We start from the raw sequence: 24719 nt of genomic DNA on the forward strand, positions 1-24719 counted from the left end.
GTCGGCTTTACCTTACTTGGTTTAGTACGACCTCACCTTCTACACCTCGCGCAAATAGGACTCTAAACACGTAGTATTGGGGCAAAAGGACATCCTTTATAAAACATTTTAATTTTGTTTTATCATCCCCGCAAATTCGACCCTAAACACGTAATTTTCCTAGCGAAATAGATACCCTTTTTTCATTATTTTTGTGTTTTTGACACCCTTATCACGTTACGTACGTAACGTGCCCTATCGTGAAAAGGACATCCTTTTTACGTGTTTTTTTGGTCGCGCATGGTATCCACTCGTCAATGTAAGTGGCCCCCCGGGTGAGTAACCCACCGAGCTTTGAGATGGAGGAATCATTGAAATCAGGCCAGTTCATTCCATTTTCTCCCTACCCCCGTGAGGAGAGAGATGGTGAAAGACAAAGAGCTTATTGTATATATTGTGTATCAGTGAATGACCATTTCTATATGTGTGAAGTTATGTCCATATAGTTGGCTATGTCGTTGTATGGATTTGGAGTGCATGAATGTGCCTGGCCAAATTACAGTATGACGGACAGTTAGCGTGACGTTTATGGGACATGAACATTCTATCTCAGTGAGAGTAGTAATAATTGAGCAAACATAATTGTTGGAAAGATACAAATACTTGCTAATTATTATACTGTTCATGAGTATATGCACATGTGATATGATATGTTAAAGTTACTAAACTAAAAAGTGAGACAAAGTTACTAACATTAACGATACACAGAAACAAAGACAACAACAGACAAAATGACAAATCTAAGTCAACCTCCTCCACTTGACTTAAAGAAGAAATATTTCCGAGAATTGGAAAAGATTCAAACAAAAATTCACTCTATACAATGTTGCCTCAGGAATGTCAGAAAAAGATGACAAGTCACAAACATCAATGCTTCTACACGTAATAGGTGATGCTGCCTTGGAATTGTATAATACGTTTGTATTTGCCGAGGATGAGAGCATGAAGCTTGAGAAAGTGTTGGACAAATTTGAGGAATATTGCATGCCAAAACGTAATCTAACGTATGAGAGACATAGATTTTTCACAAGATCACAATTAGAGCATGAGAGTGTTGATCAGTATGCAACTGAATTGCGAAGTCGTGCACAGTCGTGTGAGTTTTCTTCGTTGAAAGAGAGTCTTATACGGGACAGAATTATCTGTGGTATCTTAGATGATGGTCTAAGAGAGCATTTGTTGAGGCTAGATGATCTCACATTGGATAAAACGTTGCAAGTTTGTCGGGTTGCTGAACAAACTCGAACGCAGGCCCAAGCGTTGAGTTCCACCGGGAAAAATGCCTCAATTCCGGTTGATTCTCTCCGTCAGCAAGAATAAGAAATCTGGTAAAAAGTCAAACCAAACAAGACAAACAAAACCTCAAGATCGTACTAACAATAAAACATGTACAAGATGTGGTAATAGACATACTAAAGAAAAATGTCCTGCACAAGGTAAAACATGTAAAAAGTGCGGTAAGCAAAATCATTTATTTGCTAAGTGTTGTCGTACCCCAGTAGCAAAAGTCAATGAATTGCAACACTTGAAGGTACATTCAGATGGTTTCATGATTTGCTCAGTTGATTCACAGGAACATGAATCAAAGGAAGAGTGGAAAGTCAATTTGAGAGTCAATAATGAGCTAGTTGAGTTCAAGATAGATACTGGAGCTCAGGCTAACACTCTCCCTGAAACAATCTATCACAAATTGAAACCGAAACCAAAACTACAAAAAGCCAAAGTGAAGTTAACAGGTTACTATGAGACTAACATTCCAGTAAAAGGTCGTTGTTATGTCCAAATGGAGTACAAGGAGTTAAACACAGTGTTCAATGTTTCATCATTCCTGGAAATCGTCAACCATTGCTAGGTCTCAGAACGAGTGAAGACTTGTATCTAGTAAAACGCGTATATCATGTTGATAAACAGAGATAAAAACAGGCAAAACTGTAGTGCAAGATTATGACAATGTATTTGTAGGATTAGGATGTCTTCCAGGCAAACATCACATTACATTGAAAGACAATGCACAACCAGTTCAACATGCATGTCGCAAAGTTCCATTTCCACTTCAAAAGAAACTAAAAGAGGAACTAGATAAGATGGAAAACATGGATGTAATCAAACAGGTTGATGAACCGACAGATTGGGTGTCTTCTCTAGCTTGTTGTAGTCAAGAAAAAGAATGGTCAACTCAGAGTCTGTCTAGATCCACGTGATCTTAATCGTGCAATCAAACGAGAACACTATAAATTGCCTTCTAGAGCTGAAATAACCTCTCAGTTTGCTGGAGCCAAGTATTTCAGTAAATTAGATGCATCAAGTGGTTTTTGGCAAATCCAACTAGATGAAGATAGTTCCAAGCTTTGTACATTTATCACTCCGTACGGAAGATATAGATTCTTGAGACTACCTTTTGGTATCTGCAGTGCTCCTGAAGTATTTCACAAGATAATACATAACTTGTTCGTAGATATACCTGGTGTCAATACCATGATGGATGACATAGTGGTATGGGGAAGCACTCAAGAAGAGCATGACGATCGTCTGAGAAAAGTTCTAGACATCGCACAAAAATCAAACCTGAAACTCAATCGAGACAAGTGTGAGTTCAATGTGAACCAGATGACTTTCATTGGTGACTTGATCAGCCAAGATGGAGTCAGACCAGATCCTAAAAAGGTGGCTGCCATCAGAAACATGGCAAGACCAACCTGTAAACAGGACATACAAAGGTTCTTGGGGATGATAAACTACCAAGCAAAATTCATTCCAAACCTATCAACAAGGTCAGCACCTCTACGTATTTTGCTTGACAAGAAGGTAGAGTGGATGTGGGAAAATGAACAAGAAAAAGCATGGTGCGAGTTGAAAGAAGCTCTAATGAGTCAACCAGTGCTTCATTTCTATGACTGCACAAAACCCACAAAGATATCAGCTGATGCTTCAAAAAATGGACTAGGAGCAGTTCTCCTACAGCAACATGAACAAAATTGGCATCCAATAGCTTACGCATCAAGAGCTATGACGGATGCAGAAACACGTTACGCTCAGATAGAAAAAGAACTCTTAGCTATGACTTACGGATGTGAAAAATTTCATCAATATATCTATGGTCAAAAGATAGAAGTTGAAACAGATCACAAGCCACTTATCCCATTGTTTGTTAAGTCATTGGCAGATTGTCCTTTACGCATTCAAAGATTACTAATCAGAGTACAGAGATATGATCTCAAAGTGTCATATACACCTGGAAAGTACATGTTCACTGCTGATACACTGTCACGAGCAGTAGATCCAAAAGCAGAATTGAATGTTGAAACTGAAGAAGATATCAGAGTCTATGTATATATGATAGTACAAGCAATGCCAGTAACATCAAACAAAAGACAAGAAATTGTTGAAGAGACCAAAAAAGATGTAGAGCTTCAAGAGTTGCTAGCCACCATCAGAAATGGTTGGCCAGAAAGTAAGCAACAATGTCCAGCAAGAATAAAACAGTACTGGAACATTCGAAGTGAACTCTCTGAAGCAGATGGAATCATATTCAAAGGTTCTAAAATAGTAATTCCAACTTCCATGAGACAATACATACTAAACCAAGTACACGAAGGTCACTTAGGCATTGAGAAATGTAAGAAACGTGCTAGGGAAGTAATCTATTGGCCAAGAATCAATGCAGACATCACTGAAATGGTCCAAAATTGTACTTCATGCCTAATGTACAAACCAAAACAACAGGCTGAAAGCCTAAATCCTCATGCAGTGCCTAATCGTCCTTGGGAAAAAATTGCCGTAGATCTATTCACTTTGAACAAAAGAGAATATATGGTCGTCGTCGACTACTACTCACAATTCATTGAAGTATGTACTTTGACTTCAACTACAAGCAAGGCCGTGATTAATCACATGAAAGCAATATTTGCTCGTCATGGTACACCATGTGAACTGATGTCGGATAATGGTCCTCAATTTGCAAGCCAAGAATTCAAAAGCTTTGCAAAAGAATGGGATTTTCACCATACCACATCGAGTCCACATTATCCACAATCAAATGGCCTCGCAGAAAATGCTGTGAAGATTGTCAAAAATCTCATACTGAAGTCACAACACAGTGGACAAGATATCCACAGAGCTTTACAAGTCTATCGAAGTTCACCAATAGCATGCGGAAAATCTCCAGCAGAACTTCTGTACAATCGTCAGATTAGGTCAAACCTTCCATGCTTGACACTTTGCTCAATAACCAACAGATTGATACTAAATCTGTGAGGGGAAGAAAGGATGAGCAGAAGGTGAAACAAAAAGAGCGATTCGATAAACATGCTCAAGACTTGCCAAAGCTAAAACCTGGAGATCATGTGATACTCCAAGACATGAAAACTAATACCTGGTCACAACATGGTATCGTAAAGTCTGTCAATAATCATAACAGATCATACGAAATTGAAACAGCCACAGGCGAGTTACGTCGCAGAAACAGACGTCACCTCAGGCCAGATCCCAGACACCAAGCCGAGTCTATTCCATTACCAACACAGGATGACTTCGAGCTAGATGACAGCGCAGAAGCGGAACCAGCATCTGATGTTTGCGCATCTTCGTCACCATCCCGAACGCGCGTTTCCGTTTTACACCCTGGCGAAGGCATTTTCCGGAAAAGTAGCCAAAAAGCGACTAGTGAAGAGTCTACACACGTCGCTGGTTGCATGCAGCGTGCGACACAGGCGAGTCCACCACACCCATAGAGATGTATATTATACATCTCTATGACCACACCGCATGCAATTTGCACAGTTACTGATTAGAGCACAGAGTTCCTCGGCACTTCATGTACAGAGAGAGAGAGAGAGGGATGTTGTAGATAGAAATTATGGACGGACAAAGAGAAAGAGAGAAAAAAAGACAGACAGATACTAGAGAAGGAGAGAGATAGAGAATTTGAGACTAGATCATAGATAGATAGAAAGATAAATGAGAGAGACAGAGAAGATAGACAAATTAACAGATAGATAGATACATAGATAGATATATAGATAGAGAGAAATAGAGAAAGACAGACAGATGGATAGATAGAGATAGATAGATGAGAGATAGATAGATGTTAGATAGATAAAGAGGGAGAGAGACAAAGAATATTAACAAATTAACAGATAGATAAGTTAAAAAATAGATAAATAGATAGAGAGAATAAGAGAAAGACAGACAGATGGATAGATAGATAGAGATATTAAATAGATAATTAAAGAATGAGAGAGACAGAGAAGATTATTAACAAATTAACAGATAGATAGATACTCTAGTTAAAAAATAGATAAATAGATAGAGAGAAATAGAGAAAGACAGACAGATGGATAGATAGATCGATGGATAGAGAATTTGAGAGATAGATAGATGTCAGATAGATCAAGAATGAGAGAGAAGAGCGACAAATTAACAGATAGATACTGTAGTTACATAGGTAGGTAGAGATAGAATTTGAGAGATAGATATATAGACAGATAGAGAGAAAGACAGACATCAGCAAATCGGCAAGGCAAATGATCAAGGCAAACATTCGTATTGAACCTGGGAAGTATAAGCTCAGCTGCATTTTGCAAGTACCGTATGTTCTGCGGATAACTTCGGTGCATAGAGATGTATATTGATAATATACATCTCTATGCTTCGGTGCGGACTTTGGATCGCGCGCCCAGCTGATAATGTAAACAAACGTAGACGTAGACTCTTCACTAGTCGCTTTTTGGCTACTTTTCCGGAAAATGCCTTCGCCAGGGTGTAAAACGGAAACGCGCATCCCGAACAACCAGAAGCGGACGAGTCGTTAAACCGCCAGATCGTTTAAACTTGTAAATAGAGGAAAGCGAACTAAACAGAAAAAACTTTCGCGTTTCGTTTTGTAAATAGCCACATGAGTTCAAAAATAACTTTGAAACTGTAAATGGTTTGAACTCTAATACAACCCCCATGGTAACTGCATGATTGCATGTGCATGATATAAATTTGCATGTTAAAGTTAATCAGCAATACGGGATTGAATTTATCGCTATCACAAAACTCAACTCAACAGATGTCTCTACCGGTTCAACGAATTGTCGCATCATACAAACAGCAAAAATGAAATATATATGAACTGTAATGTTGCATGTTAAAATATTTGACAGCGACAGTACTCCAGCTTTAAGGGGCAGAATAATCCCCTAGTACTGTTGTAAGTGTACAGGTAGTCCACCCTGTCACTCTGTAGTTTAAGAAGTATTATATATGTGTATATAAACCTCTTTAAAGAAAGGGAGGTGTGGTGATAACTGATAAAGGTCTGCAAGCGTAGACTATACTTTGTTATTACACGTGACTACTTGCATAGAGAAAGTTATGGCTGCTGTCAAGATGACGCAGTACTGATCATAGTTGTTGCATCGCACCTAATAAATGTCTGTTGTAAATACGTTTAAAGAACTGCCTACTGGACTTTTGATTTATATAATCTAAGTTCCAACCAGTCAGGGCCCCGTGGCACAAAGGTAAACGATTAATTCCTAAATGAATTGGCCTCTCAGGATCATCCTTGTGTGGGAATTTCGCTTGGTAGACTGACCATAAGGAAGTAAGGAACCAATCAAATTTGCTCTTTCAAATTAGCAATTAATCGCTATCCTTTATGTTACGGGGGGGGGGGGGGGAGGCAGATGACATGATCTTCGATCTCATCATGTCAATATAAAAGGATGAGATGACAAGATCTCGGATGTAGTCATGGTAGTCATGACCGCATTCCATGATTTTGGATCTTGTAACGTCCACATCCCGAGAGAGAGGATAACGAGATCCCGGATTACATCATGTTGGAAAGACGTTCATCTCTTCTAAAAGATGAAGTCTGAAGGGACTGATAATAATTTCAGCCGTCAAAATAAAACAGAACCGTTTTGCTCCGGCATTTCACAACTATAAAATACAAAAATGCAAGCCTATATAAAAGAATCTCGGTTATGTAATTTATTATAATCAGATAAAACTGTATGCGAACTATATGGGCTAGAAAAAAAAGGAATTTGCTACTTAACGACCACTCCCCAAGCGCTTTCTATACATCTAGTCACTCATTCTTATTTATAATATACAATATAGGAATTGAACAAAACAGATTTTCCTTAAAGATTTTGATGAAGAGAAAAGATAAGCCAAATCTCTTTGTCAAAGAACACAGTGATCATTGGTACTGATTAATGTCTGAGTAAATTTTATATCAAGAATTTGTATATCAAAAGTTAAATTCTTCCATACATGGACAGATAAAATTTAAGTATAAAAACGCATGCATTCGTATACAAACTGATGATAGGTTCGTTATTGAAAGTGATGTTTAGTCCTGTCGGTAATTAAATCTCACAGTTCAAATGCCTTAAGTTAAGGCCTTGTCACACCGCCGAGCGACCGCTCCAACAACGCTCGGGCGGTGTGATCATGCCTTTAGCAGAACAGTCAATTTGGACTATTATGCCGGTATGTAAGCGCCGTGTTGATACTACAGCGTATACTCTTTATCAACGTTCGTCTCGTCGACACTTAATCCGCGGGATTTTTTTTATTATCAAAATAAAAAAAAATCTAAACCTCCCCGGATCATGCCGGCATGTTCTGGAGATTGCCATGTTAGATTTTTAGGAATCGTGTTGGCGTGACTGGGGTTTATATTTCTTGCATATTTAGCATTCTGTCTCAACCGTGAGGACCATATGAAATTCATTGTTCTGAGTTCCTTTGGGGGCTTGTGGTTTAATGTCAGTCAGCCCATGATTTGTTTCAGCGGTACAGTTCTCATACTTTATGCTGTCTTCATGTCTATGCTTCCGAGCACTCTGTTCAATGGTTTCCTCGTAAGCATGGTCCTTCGGGAGTCCTGGCTCGTACACAGGCTCGTATCCACCATGAACAACATCCGAGTCAACATCAACATCAATCTTATTCTCGGGTTCCAGACTATCATAGTCACTTTCCTGTCCCTGCTGGCTATCGCCTCCATCATCAACGTGTTCATAGCCGCCCTCGCTCTGGTGTTTCTTGTAAATCTCTTCATTTTCAATCAGTTCCACCTCCAGTGGTAACGGAGGAAGTTGCCGGCCACTTTTCGTCGTGGGATGTCCCGTGTTATAGCTAGTGGATACCGGCTCAAGTACGACGGTGTTTACGTATCCGGAGTCGACCCGTTGGAACATCAGTTGTCCGTGCTTCCTCTGAATAGCGAATAGCTCTGCAGCTTCAGCTTCAGGACCGGACAAAGGTTCATCTTTTCCTTGATTATCACGTTTATGCCTGTAAAAAAAGGGCAACAAGGAAGACTGATAATGTGGAAGTCCTATCTGCCTATAGGTCTACTTCATCTCAAAGACAAGAGTCGGGAACGATGTATACATTGTGTTCGGGAAGCACTGAAAATAAACAACGAGAGGCAGAGAGAGACAGAACGTGTGCTTGAGGGGGGGGGGGGGGGTAGTGTGAGTGAGATAAAAATGGGGAAAGTAATATGAGATAGGAGAGGAGGAACTGGTGAGGTGCTATAGTGCTTTGGTGTTGGCTAGTGTACTTTTGGTAGGGGCAGCGAAATTTAGCAGAAGAACGGTAATACAGTGTCATCAGATTGTGTATTCTTATTGATGTGCAAACTACAAGAATCGGGAGAGTCACGATTACCATTTGTCTTACTTCAAAAAAAATTCATTAAGATTCCGAAAATAGTATTTGACATTCTTTCTTGGATTTCTCATGGTCCATAAAAATAGTAAAATTAAACAAATGAAAATAAAAACCAACTCTATAATGTACCCTAACGATTCTCTGAATGAGAGGCGGAGCTTAGTGGTCACAAAATCTGAGAAGAGTGGACCTTCGTAAAAATAGTACTGCAGAGTGTTGCTGCCCTCTACGTTCGTCGGTACGCACTTAGATTTATTAATCAAGGCTAGCGCGTCACAAAATAATAATTAACTGCCTTCATACATTGGGGAAAATTTTCATGTTATCAGAGAAAATGGGTTTCCAGGAAAAAATATATATTTCATTTCTATCTGCTTCTTTTTTTTCTATTTCGCCAAATAACACAATCTAAAAGAGTTGTTGTATACTATATATAATCATATAAAAAAGTCATACATCCACAACAAACTGGAATGAATGATTGAAAATGTGATGGTTTTATTTGCATCTCGTAGACCTATTTTTTTTCTCTATGATCCCCAAATGAGGAACATTAGTTTGTACATACAGCCTGTATATTGCCATATACATTAGTCATATACAACAATATAAAACAATAAGCACTCATACGTCTGCTGTATGGTAAATACAAAACCTCTCGATTTATTACTATAGATTTTTTTTTATTTATCAATTCTGAAAGTTTTTTTTGCGATACTATTATGAAATTGGTGATTAAACTATTACCGTTTCTTCAAGCAGTAACGTCCTATTGCTACTGACGTTCCGATGATGATGATAACGACCAATATGGCATTGATGATGATGACGGTTGCTGGATAATAGGAAAGGCCATAAAGAATCATACTATAAACATGAAAGTTTGTGAATATATTTAATTACTCCTTGTTCATGCAAATGCCACTACTTCTGTTGCTGGTAGCAGAAGTGCAGGAACTACCAGCAATATCATTTAGGATTATTACTATCACCAACAATATCTTCACTATACTTAATTTTCTTTACAACATAATCAATTTCCACTACTACTACTGCGACTAATGCTACTACTACTTCTACTACTACTACTACTACTTCTACTGCTACTACTACTACTACTACTACTACTACTACTATTACTACTTCTATTACTACTACTACTGCTACTACAACTACTGCCTCTACCACTACTACTACTACTACTACTACTACTACTACTGCTTCCTCTTATTCTTATTCGTCGTCTCTTCTTCTTTTTCTATTTACACTCAGCAAAAAAAGTTCTTGGACACTTATAAAAGTAAAAATATTCCATATAGATATTTGATTAAAGGCAAATTATTGTATGTCAACATGACCAGACAATATTCCTCTTACAGTATGACATGAAATTTTCATGTGAACAGTCATGCATGGGTGGTTAAATGCTTTAAACAATAGCAATGTCAGTAGAAGAAAATTGCAAGAAATGGACCAGTCAGTGCATGGCTGGTTACAGGCATTAAACAATAGCAATGTCAGTAAAAGAAAATTGCAAGAAAACGATCAGCCATTCTTTCAGTTGTGAAAGTTTATGTGGCATCAATATCCATTTAACGATAAAAGCAAAGTTAAAGTCAAATACCACTCTAAAAGTGAAGAAAAAGTTATCCACCTTGGATGCATCACTATTCCACTGGATTTTTAAGTCAAAGTTAGTCGATGAAAAAATGTCCAATTTCAGTATCTTGGCATAAGCAAAAGAAAATTCAATATCTCGTTTGTCCATCCTGGCTCTGAATGAGTGCAGCACATCGATGTCACATGCTTGTCACAAGTCGGCGAATTTGCTCTGGGGTGATGTCCCATTCTTCCCGGAGATAACGCCGGACATCTCTAAGAGTGTCTCCTGGTTGAATTCTTTGATTGATCAATTTTCCTAGCTGATCCCACAAATGTTCAATCGGGTTCATGTCTGGTGAACAAGCGGGCCATGGATCCAAGAGCTGAACATTGTGGTCATCCAGAAATCTTGGACAATGTTCGCTCGATGGGGATGCGCATTGTCATCCATGAGAAGAAACTGTTCGGATCAGCTAGGAAAATCGGTCAATCAAAGAATTCAACCAGGAGACACTCTTCAAGATATCCGGCGTTATCTCCGGGAAGAATGGGACATCACCCCAGAGCAAATTCGCCGACTTGTGACAAGCATGCGACGTCGATGTGCTGCACACATTCAGAGCCAGGGTGGACAAACGAGATATTGAATTTTCTTTTGCTTATGCCAAGATACTGGAATTTGACATTTGTTTCATCGATAAACTTTGATTTAAAATTCTAGTGGAAAAGTGATGCATCCAAGGTGGATAACTTTCTCTTCTCTTTTAGAGTGGTATTTGACTTAAAGTTTGCTTTTATCGTTTGATGGATATTTATGCCACATAAACTTTCACAACTGAAAGAATGGCTGATCGTTTTCTTGCAATTTTCTTTTACCGACATTGCTATTGTTTAATGCCTGTAACCAGCCATGCACTGACTGATCCATTTCTTGCAATTTTCTTTTACTGACATTGCTATTGTTTAAAGCATTTAACCACCCATGCATGACTGTTCACATGAAAATTTCACGTCATACTGGAAGAGGAATATTGTCTGGTCATGTTGACATACAATAATTTGCCTTTAATCAAATATCTATATGGAATATTTTAACTTTTATAAGTGTCCAAGAACTTTTTTTGCTGAGTGTATATCCACTACTACAGTACTACTTTACACGGCTGCTATTGCTTCTTCTTCCCCTCCTCCCCTACTTTCTTTTCATTTGCACTATAAATGACTATTTGAATATAATTAAATTCGTTTTATTTTCTTTATTTAAAGTGGAATGGGAGATACATACTCAATAAATCAAAAGATCCCGTAGGAGTCGGCGTTGCCCGGTCTATTGTAGTACCTTGATAAGGGAGATAGAGAGAGAAGGGGGGGGGGGGGCGGGGAGGGCATATAATAGAAAGAGAGAGTGGGCGGGGGAGAAGGATAGAGAGAGAAAGAGCAGTCAACTTATTAGAATAATGACTATAATGGATCAAGTACCAGTACAATACTGAATCTATCGTCCCACCTAGAGCTAACATGCTCAAATTGCTGTTAGCAACTCGCAATGATCACCATTTTAGATTATAATGACATAATGACATCGTAGCGAACGGACGTTTCAGTTGCGAGCTCCCGAATTTCATCAAACTAATGTGAGAATTACGCCCATTACGCCCATATACGCTCATGTAACCTTCATCTTGATGAGCAATGAATAAGTCAACAAGGGATTCTGCATACAATCTTCGCCGTGTACAGGAAAGTAAGAATTGGACACAAAAAATAAATCAAAACTGAGCCATAAACCAGAAAACATGGCCGCCGCACCAAGCACTGAACAAGTACCGAACGCAAGTACGGCCCCAGAACAGCATGCCGCGGCAATGACCTCTACCATCGACCTGAGAGCCGGGCACTCGACCAAAAAAGTGGTGGGGTCTGCCGCGGGCGAGACAAAAAACAGTGACCTTGGAATGGGCTTATTGTAAAAAGGAGGGTCCTCGGAACGGGATTCGGAACTACAAATGTTTGTGAAAACGAGGGTCCTTGGAACGTATCGCCAGCGTGTGAGTGCGTATGCACCCCTATGGAACGGGTATGCGTGTATCATGCAGCTAGCCCGGCGGCACGGCCGATGGTCGGACAGTGCTCTGCGGCCGCCTTTCACCTAAATTCAATTCAATTCAATTATTTATTTTCCACTTTCAATTTCATATTTACAATTATAATTCAATTGACATAGTAACATATTACAATCACATTTGAAGTACATACAAAAATAAATTACATTCTAAAATTACAATAGACAATCATCAGATCGAGATATATAAATATTTGAAAGGGAGGGAGGGCCAACTAAAAAGCAGAGCTTGTAAAATGTAGGCCCCCCTTATTGTTTTAATTACTTTTTTATAGCAACTGAATTGCCTTTTATTTGTAAAAAACGAAATAAAACAAACAAACAAAAAAATTGGAGCTCATTGTAGCGCCAATGCGACCAGAACGGCGTAACGAAAAATTTGCGAAGCTTTGCAGAGGATTTCTTTCTTTTTTTCTCGATAAGAAAATGCTATGCTTTGGAGCGGCTTTCTTTGTTCTTTTCTCAATAATAATGAAAAAAAAATGCTATGCCTTGGAACGGAAATTTGAGTGTAAAAATTGGGGTCCCCTCCACGGCACATACCCACTATGCATTATATACTGAGTGCCCCCCCCCCCGCGGGTGGAAATCTAGATTCTGTCATCGGTGAATTAAACGGAATTAAAGCCGATTTAACGCAGACAAAAAAGGACGTTTCAGATTTGGAAGCGAGTATTAATTTTACAGACAACAGAATCGCCGCGATTGAGATGAATGAGATTCCATCACTAAAAAAAAGAAATTAAAAATCACGAAGATGAAATTGAGGATCGAGAAGCTGATTCAAACGGAAATTCATCAAAGGAAGCAGAACTCATTAGTATATGGATTGCCAGACAAAAAAATGAGGAAATTATTGCTACCAACCCCGATACTGCCTCTAGGATCCCTATTGTCAACGCTCATCGCTTGCCTGGTTCGACTCAGCGCATCAAACATCCCGAGGGTCAACGAAATAGCGAACTGTGCCCCATCATAATTCGCTTCGCTTCGATGCTGGACCGGGACCGCCTTCTACGTGTGTATGAGTTTCAGCCGCGTCAGCAGCAGACAGATCCTGCAGCCAGAGAGACCTGCAACCCGAAGTAAGCCGGCATATCTATTCGTACCGATCTACCGCAGAAACTTAAGCAGGAAAGGGGACGACTTGGTACTAATGCATACAAGCTTCGCCGCGAGGAAAATGTTTCAACGAGGATAAACTGATCGGATCCAAAATTACCCTGCAAACGCGGAAACGCGGTCGTGACGGTTCTCGGAGTTCTGCCTGCCTGCGCCACCTGGACAGCGTAGCGCATAGACACTAATTAAGAGGCAAGTCTGTAATCCTCATTATCTCGTCATGAGTTTAATTTTAGATAAAACAAAGATTTCTCTTGATATTAGTTAGCTAAACAGTACAAAATGACTTACAATTCAAATATAAAGCTTAATAGCTCTATGATTCAACCTCTATGTCGCCCTGTGTTAAACTTATTTGTATATTGTACACTCATCAGTCATGATGCGGTATGCATATATTGATTAATTTACGAATTGATTCATAACGAAAATTAAATGTAATTAAGAAGAAAATGAATTAAAATGAAAGCAAAGCTGAAGGAAAAGATAGCAGATAAAGTCAGCGAAAATTTAGCTTTCTGGTGGACATACTCTTACTAATATACTTGCGTGGCTCTCGTGTGGGAAGGACGTGTGCTCCTGTCCCTCCGCGTTTTTAAGTTTTTTAACCTTTGATTTGGATTTTTATCGCATTTTTAATAAAGCAATTTTGTCAAGCAATATCTTAAAAGCATATCAGAAGCTTGTGTATAGTGATTTTTTACAAATAGATCATTTTTGAGGCATATTCTTCTTCATTTTTTTCTCAACGAGTTATTCGGGCTCCGAAGCGACTCGCCATGCACTGTTGGGACATTTAGCGACTCGTGAATGTGAAAGTGTGTGTTGCTGAGAGTGTCTTTACAGCCTGCTACATGATGATGTTGTCGGTCAAATCACTGAATCAGCAGTGAAAATTTGATTTTATACCACACTGCCACGTTTTTTTAGCCCGTGGTATTTTTAAAGATTTAAAACAATAACTGGACATCCCTTTTTTTTTAAAGACATTTTAATGAAAAGTCGAAAGGAACTGAACTTTTTAGCATAAACTGAGAAAGTCCACCGGACATCTTTTGGCGGGAATAACGTAACTATTCAGTGTCTACTTGGATTTGCAGTCTACAGAGTGGATCAGATAAGTATTTTACTCATCAATTTGTTAGCTAATTTGACGCAATGTATTCCTTAAACATTACTATACATCAGAGGCGTCGATCCTGGGGGGGGGGGGGATCGCCCCATCCATGAAAATATTGGGGAAACATATACAAAAAATCCGGATATGCATTAAAAAAAAGATTGTAATGGTCAGCAAGCGAGATTAAGATACTCAACTCTTTCTTTATTTAAAATCGTGCTCAAAATGTCCGCTTTTCAGACTGGAATATAAACATTTTCAGCTCGCGCTTCGCGCTCGCATCATTTTTGTAGTAAAAACCCATACTTTTCATGATTAAATAGGTGAATGTAAATGTCCCGTTTTCAGTGATAAGCCTCAAAAGAACTCCTGCTTCGATTTGCAATAATCTTTTCTTGGATACATGTATATATCTTGTTCTTTATCAAAAACGTCCATTAAACTCATTTTTTTCAGATCGAAATATCAAAATTTTCAGCTCGCGCTTCGCGCTCGCATCTATTCTTCTTTTAGATACAAATCTTAATCATTGGTACCAAAAATGCTTAGAATATCAAGTTTTCAGGTCAGAATATAAAGAAATTTCAGCTCATTCTCGGCACTCGTACTATCTGTGTAGTGAGATATATATGTATCCTCCTCATGAGTTACTACAAACAGTCCTAAACAGGCACGCTTTTCCTGTCAGTATACTAAAGAAATCAGAAATCGGAAATCAGAGCATGAGTTTGTGTCTAATAGACTTTCGGACGCACTGACGGATAATGTCAAGCAGTTTTGGTCTTACATGAAACGACTTGGCAATGGTGAGGCAGGCGTAGCAGATCTGATAGTTAATAACAAGATAATTAGTGATGGAAGGGAAAAGGCAGAAATCCTCAACACTCAGTTTGCAGGAGTATTTACACATGAGGACTGTTCTAATATCCCGGAGTTGGGCACAAGCAACATCCCAGCGATTTCAGATTTGAAAAGCTATGAAGAGGGTGTACTCAAACAACTTCGGAACCTCAGTCCCAATAAAGCTCCAGGACCGGATCAGATTCCTCCATGGTTCCTACAGATGTTCGCGGATAAGTTGACACCTATTCTCACCGATCTGTTCCAAACATCAGTGGATACTGGCACCCTTCCCCGCCAATGGAAGGAGGCAAATATGCTGTGTTCAGGAAAGGAAATAAGCATTCACCAGATAACTATAGACCGGTTTCTCTGACATGTGTTCTGAGCAAAGTCCTGGAACACATTGTCCACTCCCACATCATGGACCATTTTGAAGACTAAAAGATTCTGGTGGACTCTCAACATGGGTTCAGAGTAGTCTGCAGGCACAGACCCTCATTGGAACTTTCATCAACAAGTGTGCCTCCACGCAAAGACTAGCACAGGCAAAACTTGCCTTCAGTACACAAGGCATGAGTAGGCTGCACATTCAGACCCTTAACTCGAGCGAAGGGTTTGCCTAGCAGACTAGGTTCAGAGCGAGGCGTTCTACAGAAACACAGTTGATTTTAACATTTAATGATGCAGCAAAAGCTCTTGATAGGCTATAGGGGGAGATTCCATTCACATGGCAATATTGGACTTCACAAAGGCCTTTGATAGGGTACCGCACGAACGCCTCCTGGGTAAACTTAATAATTATGGAGTAAAAGGAAATCTCCCAAACTGGGTCTAGGGTTTCTTGACTGGAAGGACACAGAGGGTAATATGTGAAGGGAGTACGTCATCCTCGAAAGAAATTGTATCAGGCGTTCCGCAAGGAACAGTTCTCGGACCACTGATGTTCCTGACATATATCAACGACATGCCTGACAAGTTAAAATGTCAGGCTAGATTGTTCGCGGACGACTGCTTGTTGTATACCCAAGTGGCAAAAGAGGAAGACATGTGCAACTTGCAAGATGATCTCCGGTCGCTGGAAAAATGGCAAAGTACATGGAAAATGAGCTTCAATCCTTCAAAGTGCGCCGTTTTGGCAGTATCTAAGAAGAAATCGCCTCCTCTCAAGAATTATACTTTTTGCGGACAGGTGTTAGAAAAGACAATGTCACATCCATATCTGGGCGTTCAGCGGGACAATAAACTATCATGGAGGGAACAAGTGGATGATAAAACAGCTAACAATGCCCACAAAATTATGGTTTGTCCAAGGGATGTCAAAGTCATGGCCTATAAATCCTTAGTCAGACCAGTATTAGAGCACCCGGGGGAGGGGGGGGGGGGGCACTCGACCAAAAAAGTGGTGGGGGTGTGCCGCGGGCGAGACAAAAAAACGGGGGCCTGGGAGAGGGCTTATTGTAAAAAGGAGTCCTCGGAACGGGCTTCAGAACTACAAATGTTTGTAAAAACGGGGCCCTTGGAATTTGGGGTTTGCGATTGATATATTGACTTTAAACGCAACTCTTCCGGCAACGGACCCCATGTGACTGTCGGCATATTCCCAAATTGACATGATATTCAAATGGAAAAGATAAAGTCTAATGCTTCAGCTCATTGGGGAATATGATTTAATATTACCTTTTCACTCTCCGGTTTCTTTAACCTTATGTATATTCTTTTACGTGAATCATGACGTGGTTTAATAACCCCTTTAACATTACAAATACCTCTTGGATGGTCGGTGGGTTCTGCAGAAGACGGAGAGTAAGAGAGTGAAGGTTCTAGTGTCTCCAACCCTGTGACTTCTGTCCTTTCCAGTGTGGCTGTGTTTCCGGTGTTTTGAGTCGTAGGATGTGCTGTTTAATGAAATAACATGAAGCTTAGTTTAATTTACTTTTATTCTTTATTAAAAAATCACACCCGCCAAAACCGACGGCCGGCCTAATAGGCCTATCAGTGATGACATCAAAATGTATAACAGTCACATACAATTACAGGAAAAATAAAATCATGAGGTATTCAGAAAGTACACGTAACATTTCAGAGAAAAAAATGTCAGTATCTATTAATCGCACGCCGTAAACGCATAGGCTTACAAGCGCTGTTAATGACCTGCCTCTGTCTTTATCTAGTCTGCTATGCAGATTCTGAATGGCTCGTGAGGTGGGATCTGCTACTGGTTTGCGAAGCAAACCAGCCTGCAGCCATAGTAGACCTAGCCTGCTATGCGCAGACTCCTTGAATCAGCTGTGGTACACACACTGCAGATGTGGGTCTACATTTGTAGACTAGTCTATATCTGCCTACTTATTTTCGGCAGTCTATTTCTTTCTCAGTCTTCTCTCACCGTCTCTTTTCTCTCTCTCGCCAAGGTGCATTTTAGAAACCTGAAGTTCTGACTAGTAGGCCTATTTATTATGTAAAATTTGCAACGTTAACGAATTTCGGCTAGCATGGTTATGCCACTTTTTATGTTTATGATTTATTGTTTTCTTTCATCTATGTGCCTTCGACTTTTTGAAATTTCGATGAATATATACCGTTTTTATTAGTAGTAATGAACAAAGGAAAGATCATGTAAACCATGGATCATTATTACAGGAAGTGAATACGATAAAAGGGGCGAAAGAGGCAGAGAAAGCTTCTGATATGAATTTAACTACCGGTTTCAAACCAATAGTGGATAAAACATTAAATTGAATCAATGAATTAAACGAGATTTAAATGAAATTTAACAATGAAGTTTAATTATGATTCTACGAAGTAAAGCCTAATCTGAGATATCATGTATGGGTTGCACCCTGTTACCGATCAAAACGCCACAAATTCAAAGCAACAAAAGGTTGCCATTCATAAGCAAAAACGCTCATTCACCAGTTTTCAAAATGACAAGGCTCATTCAAATCGCTTACGGGAGGGAATTAGAGCTATTTGGAAGAAAAAGTTGGGTCGAAAAGAGCCGTCTTTTTGGGGTGTAAGAAAAATGTTTGAAATGAATTGACCCTTCACATGAATACAGGGTACACTAGCCTCCTTTTTGAGCAGATTTTAAATTTCTGCGTCAATTAATATAATTTCAGGTTCGCTGAAACTGATTTGAGATGGAACAGTAGTCGGATAAGGCCAACAGTCGAATTCTATAAAATGATGATGAACCGTGTTCAAGACCCATGGGTCTGAAGTAATCCGCTTCCAATGGGGGATGAACCGAGACAAATCTACCCGAAACAACGGGCAAACTTACCGACGCCGATTGATCTAATACTTGTTTCTTGGACAGGTTTGACGGCCACGCTGGTCCGGATGGAAAGGCGGGGCCCGGTGTCTCCTTGGTGGGAATTGTCGGAGAAGCCTTGAATAGTTTCCCGGCATCGAACGGCGGCGTGAGTCACGGTACCCATCTACTTGATAGAGTCTGGTAGCCTGTCGAGTGGGGCGTGCAAACCTCCTGCGGTTTTGATGGGGGGCATGTACACCAATGCCCAGCCAATGTGTTTCCTTTAATTCCTTGCATCTCTGGGAGAGATTGTCCCCGAACAGTAGGCTAGAGGTTGAGGAACCCACCTTTTCCGTGCATAGTGGGCGAAAGCCGTATCAAGCTCCGGCTTGATTAGCTCACGACGCCTCAAGCTCAGGTCGATGCTTGCCGCCCCAAAAATGGCAATGCCGCCCAGTAGCAGCTTGCTAGTTTGCCGTGGGTCGATGGAGGGGGCCTTATCTGGGTCGAGAAAGCCATCCCCACCGCGGGCAAGTGGAGTTATCGCCTTGAGTAAGAGTGACTGGGTCTTCTGAAGTTTGTGGTCGAGTATTCGAGTTCCACTTTTTAAGATCTCAGTGTTGACTCTGGGGGCGGAATAGGGCCTTACAATTCTCAGGTCGGGGGAAAGCCTCCAACTTCCCCTTTAGAGTGTCCTCCTTTAAGCCAGTGGACATCAACTTGTTAACGACCTCGACCAGTTTCTCTGGCACAGAAGCGGCGACCACCTCGTCTGCTTTCTCCACTAGTTCCGAGTACTCTCCTAATACACCTTGGTCAGCTCGGTCCTGAGTGGAGGGCTGCCGAGAGACAAGTCACTCGATGTCGTCGTCCACATCATCTCCCTGCTGGTTGGTGGCTGCAGAGGTGGTTGGGAGGAGGGACAGAACAGTCGACTGTAAGTCGATACAGGGTTGGCCAGATCCAACATGCAGGGCGCATTACCGACGTCTATCTCCGCCTCCATGGCACCCATAGGTGCAGCGTCAGGGGGCTGCCGCGAGGTCTACCGGGGGTCATTAGACCCAGCGTCCGGGGGCGGTCTTGTTATGGTACACGGAGCTTGCTTGCCCGGCTTCTTCTTCTTTCCGTCATTGGCTGCTTGGCCGCCAGCCAGTGGTTGGGAGGCGGATGGCCCCGGATGCAGCGAAGGGCAGGGCCCGTTAAGTAAATCGGAGAGTTTCCGAGAGATGTAACTGGCGTAGATCGGCACACAGAAGTACACTGGTGAATGAACGTGTTTGCTATGCTTATATACGGTTGTGCTTATTTGCATATGAGTGGCAGCCTTTTGCTGCTTTGAATTTGTGGCGTTTTGATCGGTAGCAGGTGTGCAACCCATACGTGATTCTGAACAATTAGGCTTACGAAGTAGAATACACATAGGTATCACTCAGCCATAAAACGTACAGTCTGTTGGAGTTGCTGGAGCTTCTTTTGTCAAGACTGGCGGCGTTGTTGTGGTGCCTCCACTTTGGATTGTATTTTGATCCGGTGACGTCATGGTAGTAGGTGCTAAGATGTTTTTTAAAGATAAATATTCAACACAATGAATATCATGTATGACATGCGTATCTATTAATTTACAAACAAGCAAAAAAAAATCAAACTAGCATAACTCTGAAAATTCCATCAAAATCTGATGTAAAATAAGAACGTTATGACATTTAAAAGTTTTGTTTTTTCACAAAACAGTGATATGTACAACTCAAATGAGCCAGTCGATGAAGTTCCACACTCGCTTTCTCTTTTGTTTTTTATTGTTTAAATTATACAATATTTCATTTTTTTATAGATTTGACAATAAGGACCAACTTGACTGAATCTAATGGTATTAAACAATGCTCATTCCACATGCTTGTTGGATTTTTCTCTTTTCATTCTGATCAACTTTTTGTTGGGGTGGACTTTTCCTTTAAAGGACAAGTCCACCCCGACAAAAACTTGATTTGTATAAAAAGAAAAAAAAATTCAACAAGCGTAACACTGAAAATTTCATCAAAATCGGATGTAAAATAAGAAAGTTATGGGATTTTAAAGTTTCGCTTATTTTCAACAAAATAGTTATATGAACGAGCCAGTTACATCCAAATGAGAGAGTTGATGGCATCACTCATTCACTATTTCTTTTGTATTTTATTATATGAAATATGAATTATTTTCATTTTCTCGTCATTGTCATGTGAAATGAAGTTTCATTCCTCCCTGAAAATGTGGAATTCCATTATTTTAACATTTTGTGCTTCAGGCAAGGAGGTCCTAATCGTCAAATTCGTAAAAATTGAAATATTGTATAATTCAAACAATAAAAAACAAAAGAAATAGTGAGTGAGTGACATCATCGACTCTCTTATTTGAATGTAACTGGCTCGTTCATATAATTATTTTGTTGAAAATAAGCGAAACTTTGAAATGTCATAACTTTCTTATTTTACATCCGATTTTGATGAAATTTTCAGCATTGTGCTTGTCTGATTTTTCTCTTTTGATTCAAATCAACATTTTTCTGAGGTGGACTTGACCTTTAAGCGATTCGTAACCAGTGGCGGGTTACTTACGACGTCGTCGAGTAAAAAGAAGTGGAGTACCTTTTATCAGTCACGCCTGCATTACGCGTTTCAATATACTAGCAGTAGTGCTGACTTTGAAAATGACTATGAAATAATCGCATATATTCGTAATTCCGAAGCTTTGTTATTCCTAAGGTTCGGATATTCCGAAGGTTCGTTTTTCCGAAGGTTCATAATTCAAAAGGTTCATAAGTCCGAAAACGATATCTGAGGTTCGTAAGACCGCAAAACAAAGTGAGGTTCGTAATTCGGAAGGTGCGTCAATTCGAAAACGAAATGAGGTATGTAATTCCGAAGGTTCGTTAGTCCGAAAACGTAATGATTAACGAACCTTATTTCGTTTTCGGACTAACGAACCTTCGGAACAACGAACCTTATTTCGTTTTCGGATGAACGAACCTTCGGAACAACGAACCTTATTTCGTTTTCGGATTATCGAACCTTCGGAATAACGCTACAAATGTTCGGATTAACGAACCCTTTACGTTTTCGGATTAACGAACATCGAGGTATAGGCAATTTTCGTGTTTCGGAATTACGAAGTGTAACCGAAATCATTCACAAAAAGACCATTCATATAACATGCTACTACGTTCATTGATCCTAAATGACATTTGACATTGATCAAGTGACCTACGACTTGTGCAAGATAAGCAATGATACTGGATTACGCATATGTCCCAATTTCATTAACAGAGGCGCCGATCGGGGGGGGGGGATCGCCCCACCAATGAAAAAATTAGGATAGGGGGCAAACATATCGTTTTGCCCCCCTAATAATTCCGCATGTGCAAAAAGAAAACAAGATTGTAATGTTACACAGAAAGCGAGATTGAAATACACAACTTGTTCTTTATGTAAAATCGTGCTCAAAATGTCCGCTTTTCGGTTTGGAATATAAAAATCCGCGCTCGCATCATTTCTATAAAAAAGACCCATAATTTTCATTATTAATTAAATAGGTGAATAGAAAGTCATTTTTTCAGTTCTTAACCTGAAAAGAACTCCCGCTTTGGTTTGCAATGATCTTTTATTGGATATATATCTTGTTCTTTATTCAAAACGTCCATTAAACTGTCTTATTTTTGGATAGAAATATCAAAATTTTCAGCGAGACATCTATCGTTCTTTTAACCATCTTAATCATTGGTAACAAAAATGCGTAGAATATCAAGCTATCGGGTCAGAATATAAAGAAATTTCAGCTTGCTCTCGGCACTCACATCTGTTTAGTGAGATATGTATCCTCCTCATGAGTTACTACAAACAGTCCTAAACATGTATTTTCCTGTTTTCAGGTCAGTATACTAAAAAAAGTCAGCTCGCACTTCGCGCTCGCATTATATATATATATATATATATATATATATATGTAAATATATATATATATATATATATATAAATATACATATATATATATATATGTATATATATATATATATATTTACAGTGCGTCCCACAAAAATAACGAACCGAGATTTATCGATGATTAATCATAACTTAATCACAAATACAATAGACAAATGATCTACCATTGTAAAGCTTAGAATCTCCTCTTTCATCTGAAATTAGCTGGATTATCTCACATTCACGCATGAGTGAGCAAAACAATGTGAAGAGGGGATACCAAAAATTTAGCGGGCTGTATCTGGGTTTCAAAAGGAAAACCACATTTTAAAAAAGTTCAATACCTTACAGGAAATGGTCAAGAAATATCAAAGTTCTGGTTATTTTAATAAGGCTTGAATTTCAATAATTTCATAGAATTAAGAGGTTCTACAGGCTAGCGTTCAATCTCACTGACACTCCGTTTTGCCATGCTTTAAGTCCTTTGTTAACCATGCGATAACTTCTGGGGGAAACCGATTCGAGGGAATAAATTTTTACTGCTTGACAATTTTTTGTGATTAAGGTATCAAATAAAAGAGCAGATATTTAACAATTTAGGCATGCGATTTTCTTTTTAAAATTCAGATACCTCCTCCCCGCCAAATAAGTTTTTGGTCCTTTCTTCTTTACATTGGTAGGTCATTTGTCTATTGTATTTGTAATTCAGTTATGATAAGTCATCGCTTAATCTCAGTTTCGTTTTTTCTGGGACGCACTTATATATATATATATATATTGTGAAACAAATGGATGAAGTGAACAATCAAGGTTCCCCAGAGCTATCTACCCTTTGGAAGAATTAGTGATGCCAAAAATGTCCCTGCCGGGAATCGAACCCGGGCCCCCAGCTTTGGACGCCGGTGCCTTAACCACTAGACCACAGAAACGGGTCAGTGGCTTGGACGACCACGATGCGATTAATCGTCAGACAGCTTTTCGACACTTTACCAATTATAATTTCCTTTTTCGGTCATAGTGTTGCTCTGCTTTGCCGGCGACCCAAAAAGTAATAATTAATCTGTGAACCTTTATATTTACCACTTTCACAGACATCTCCAATAAATCCATCTTGACACAAGCAAGACTTGACTGGTGGAATTGTTGAGCCGCCTGTATATTCACAAGTACCCCCGTTCAGACAGGTCGCATTATGACAAGGGTCATCTGAAAAAGAACAAAAACATTCAACCCATATCTGTATGCAATATGTGTACAATACCATAGGAATATTACTTATACACATCAAACTCGAAATCCGTTTTCACATAGGCCAATGTACAAAGTTATGAGAAGCAGTGGAAAGTATTTCTATGACTAATTAACATGATTAATGTAACCTCAGCGACCAGAACCCACCCCAACAAAAATAATCTAGTCACAAACTTCAAGTCTTAAAAATGGCATTGTGAGTTATGATACCTTCTCATTCTATTGATAACACAGTTTTATCATATCTACCTATCTATTTGTTCGAATAAGCTTAAGGAATCATTTGCATTTGAAAAGTAATGTGATGAAAGAGAATTCCGATTAATAGAAAGATTAGTGACGAACAATAATGGACCAAAAACACATCCCTGCTTACCATACTGACAAGTCAGCCCGATGTGGGGAGAATTACAATTGCAAATAAAGTTGTATGGAGTACTCTGAAGATTGTTGGTACAATTGCCTTTCCCATGACATGGGTTCGACGCACATGGGTATGCTGTAAGATTGTAAGAATTGTGAGGAAATTGAAGGCAAAAAACAACAAAAATTGTAACAATAAAATTGGTTGGTAAGTACTTTATTTACAGTGGTAAATGCTAATTTTCCCTTAGAAAATTTCACAATAACCTGAAAGATTCGCCCCGATAAGACATTACCCAGTCCCTACAAAATATTTATCGGTAGCTACGATCTATGATTATGTGCTGCGGGCGACTGAATCAGTAT

At 39.5% G+C, this 24719-nt stretch overlaps 2 protein-coding genes and 1 non-coding gene across 3 annotated transcripts in view; 1 reads left to right on the forward strand and 2 right to left on the reverse strand.

Annotated features, from left to right (window-relative positions):
* The first annotated feature begins 2517 nt into the window (after positions 1-2517).
* Positions 2518-4293, forward strand: LOC121429878 (uncharacterized protein K02A2.6-like). The gene has a single exon (XM_041627136.1). The coding sequence runs from the start codon at positions 2518-2520 to the stop codon at positions 4291-4293; it is 1776 nt and encodes a 591-aa protein (XP_041483070.1).
* Positions 4294-6997: 2704 nt separating this feature from the next.
* The window catches only part of LOC121429888 (neurogenic locus notch homolog protein 1-like), a 28531-nt gene continuing 10809 nt past the window's right edge, over positions 6998-24719 (reverse strand). Inside the window, exons 10-16 of the mRNA XM_041627148.1 lie at positions 24367-24489; positions 23820-23945; positions 20233-20337; positions 17294-17422; positions 11606-11647; positions 9466-9553; positions 6998-8337 (exon numbers count right to left, since the gene is read on the reverse strand). Coding sequence (XP_041483082.1) covers positions 7731-8337; positions 9466-9553; positions 11606-11647; positions 17294-17422; positions 20233-20337; positions 23820-23945; positions 24367-24489 — 1220 coding nt within the window. The 3' untranslated portion in view covers positions 6998-7730. The remainder of the gene's footprint in view (positions 8338-9465; positions 9554-11605; positions 11648-17293; positions 17423-20232; positions 20338-23819; positions 23946-24366; positions 24490-24719) is intronic.
* Positions 23597-23668, reverse strand: TRNAW-CCA. The gene has a single exon. It is a non-coding gene; the product is annotated as a tRNA-Trp (tRNA).

This window comes from Lytechinus variegatus, chromosome 1 (assembly GCF_018143015.1).
Source record: "Lytechinus variegatus isolate NC3 chromosome 1, Lvar_3.0, whole genome shotgun sequence".
NCBI lineage: Eukaryota > Metazoa > Echinodermata > Echinoidea > Temnopleuroida > Toxopneustidae > Lytechinus > Lytechinus variegatus.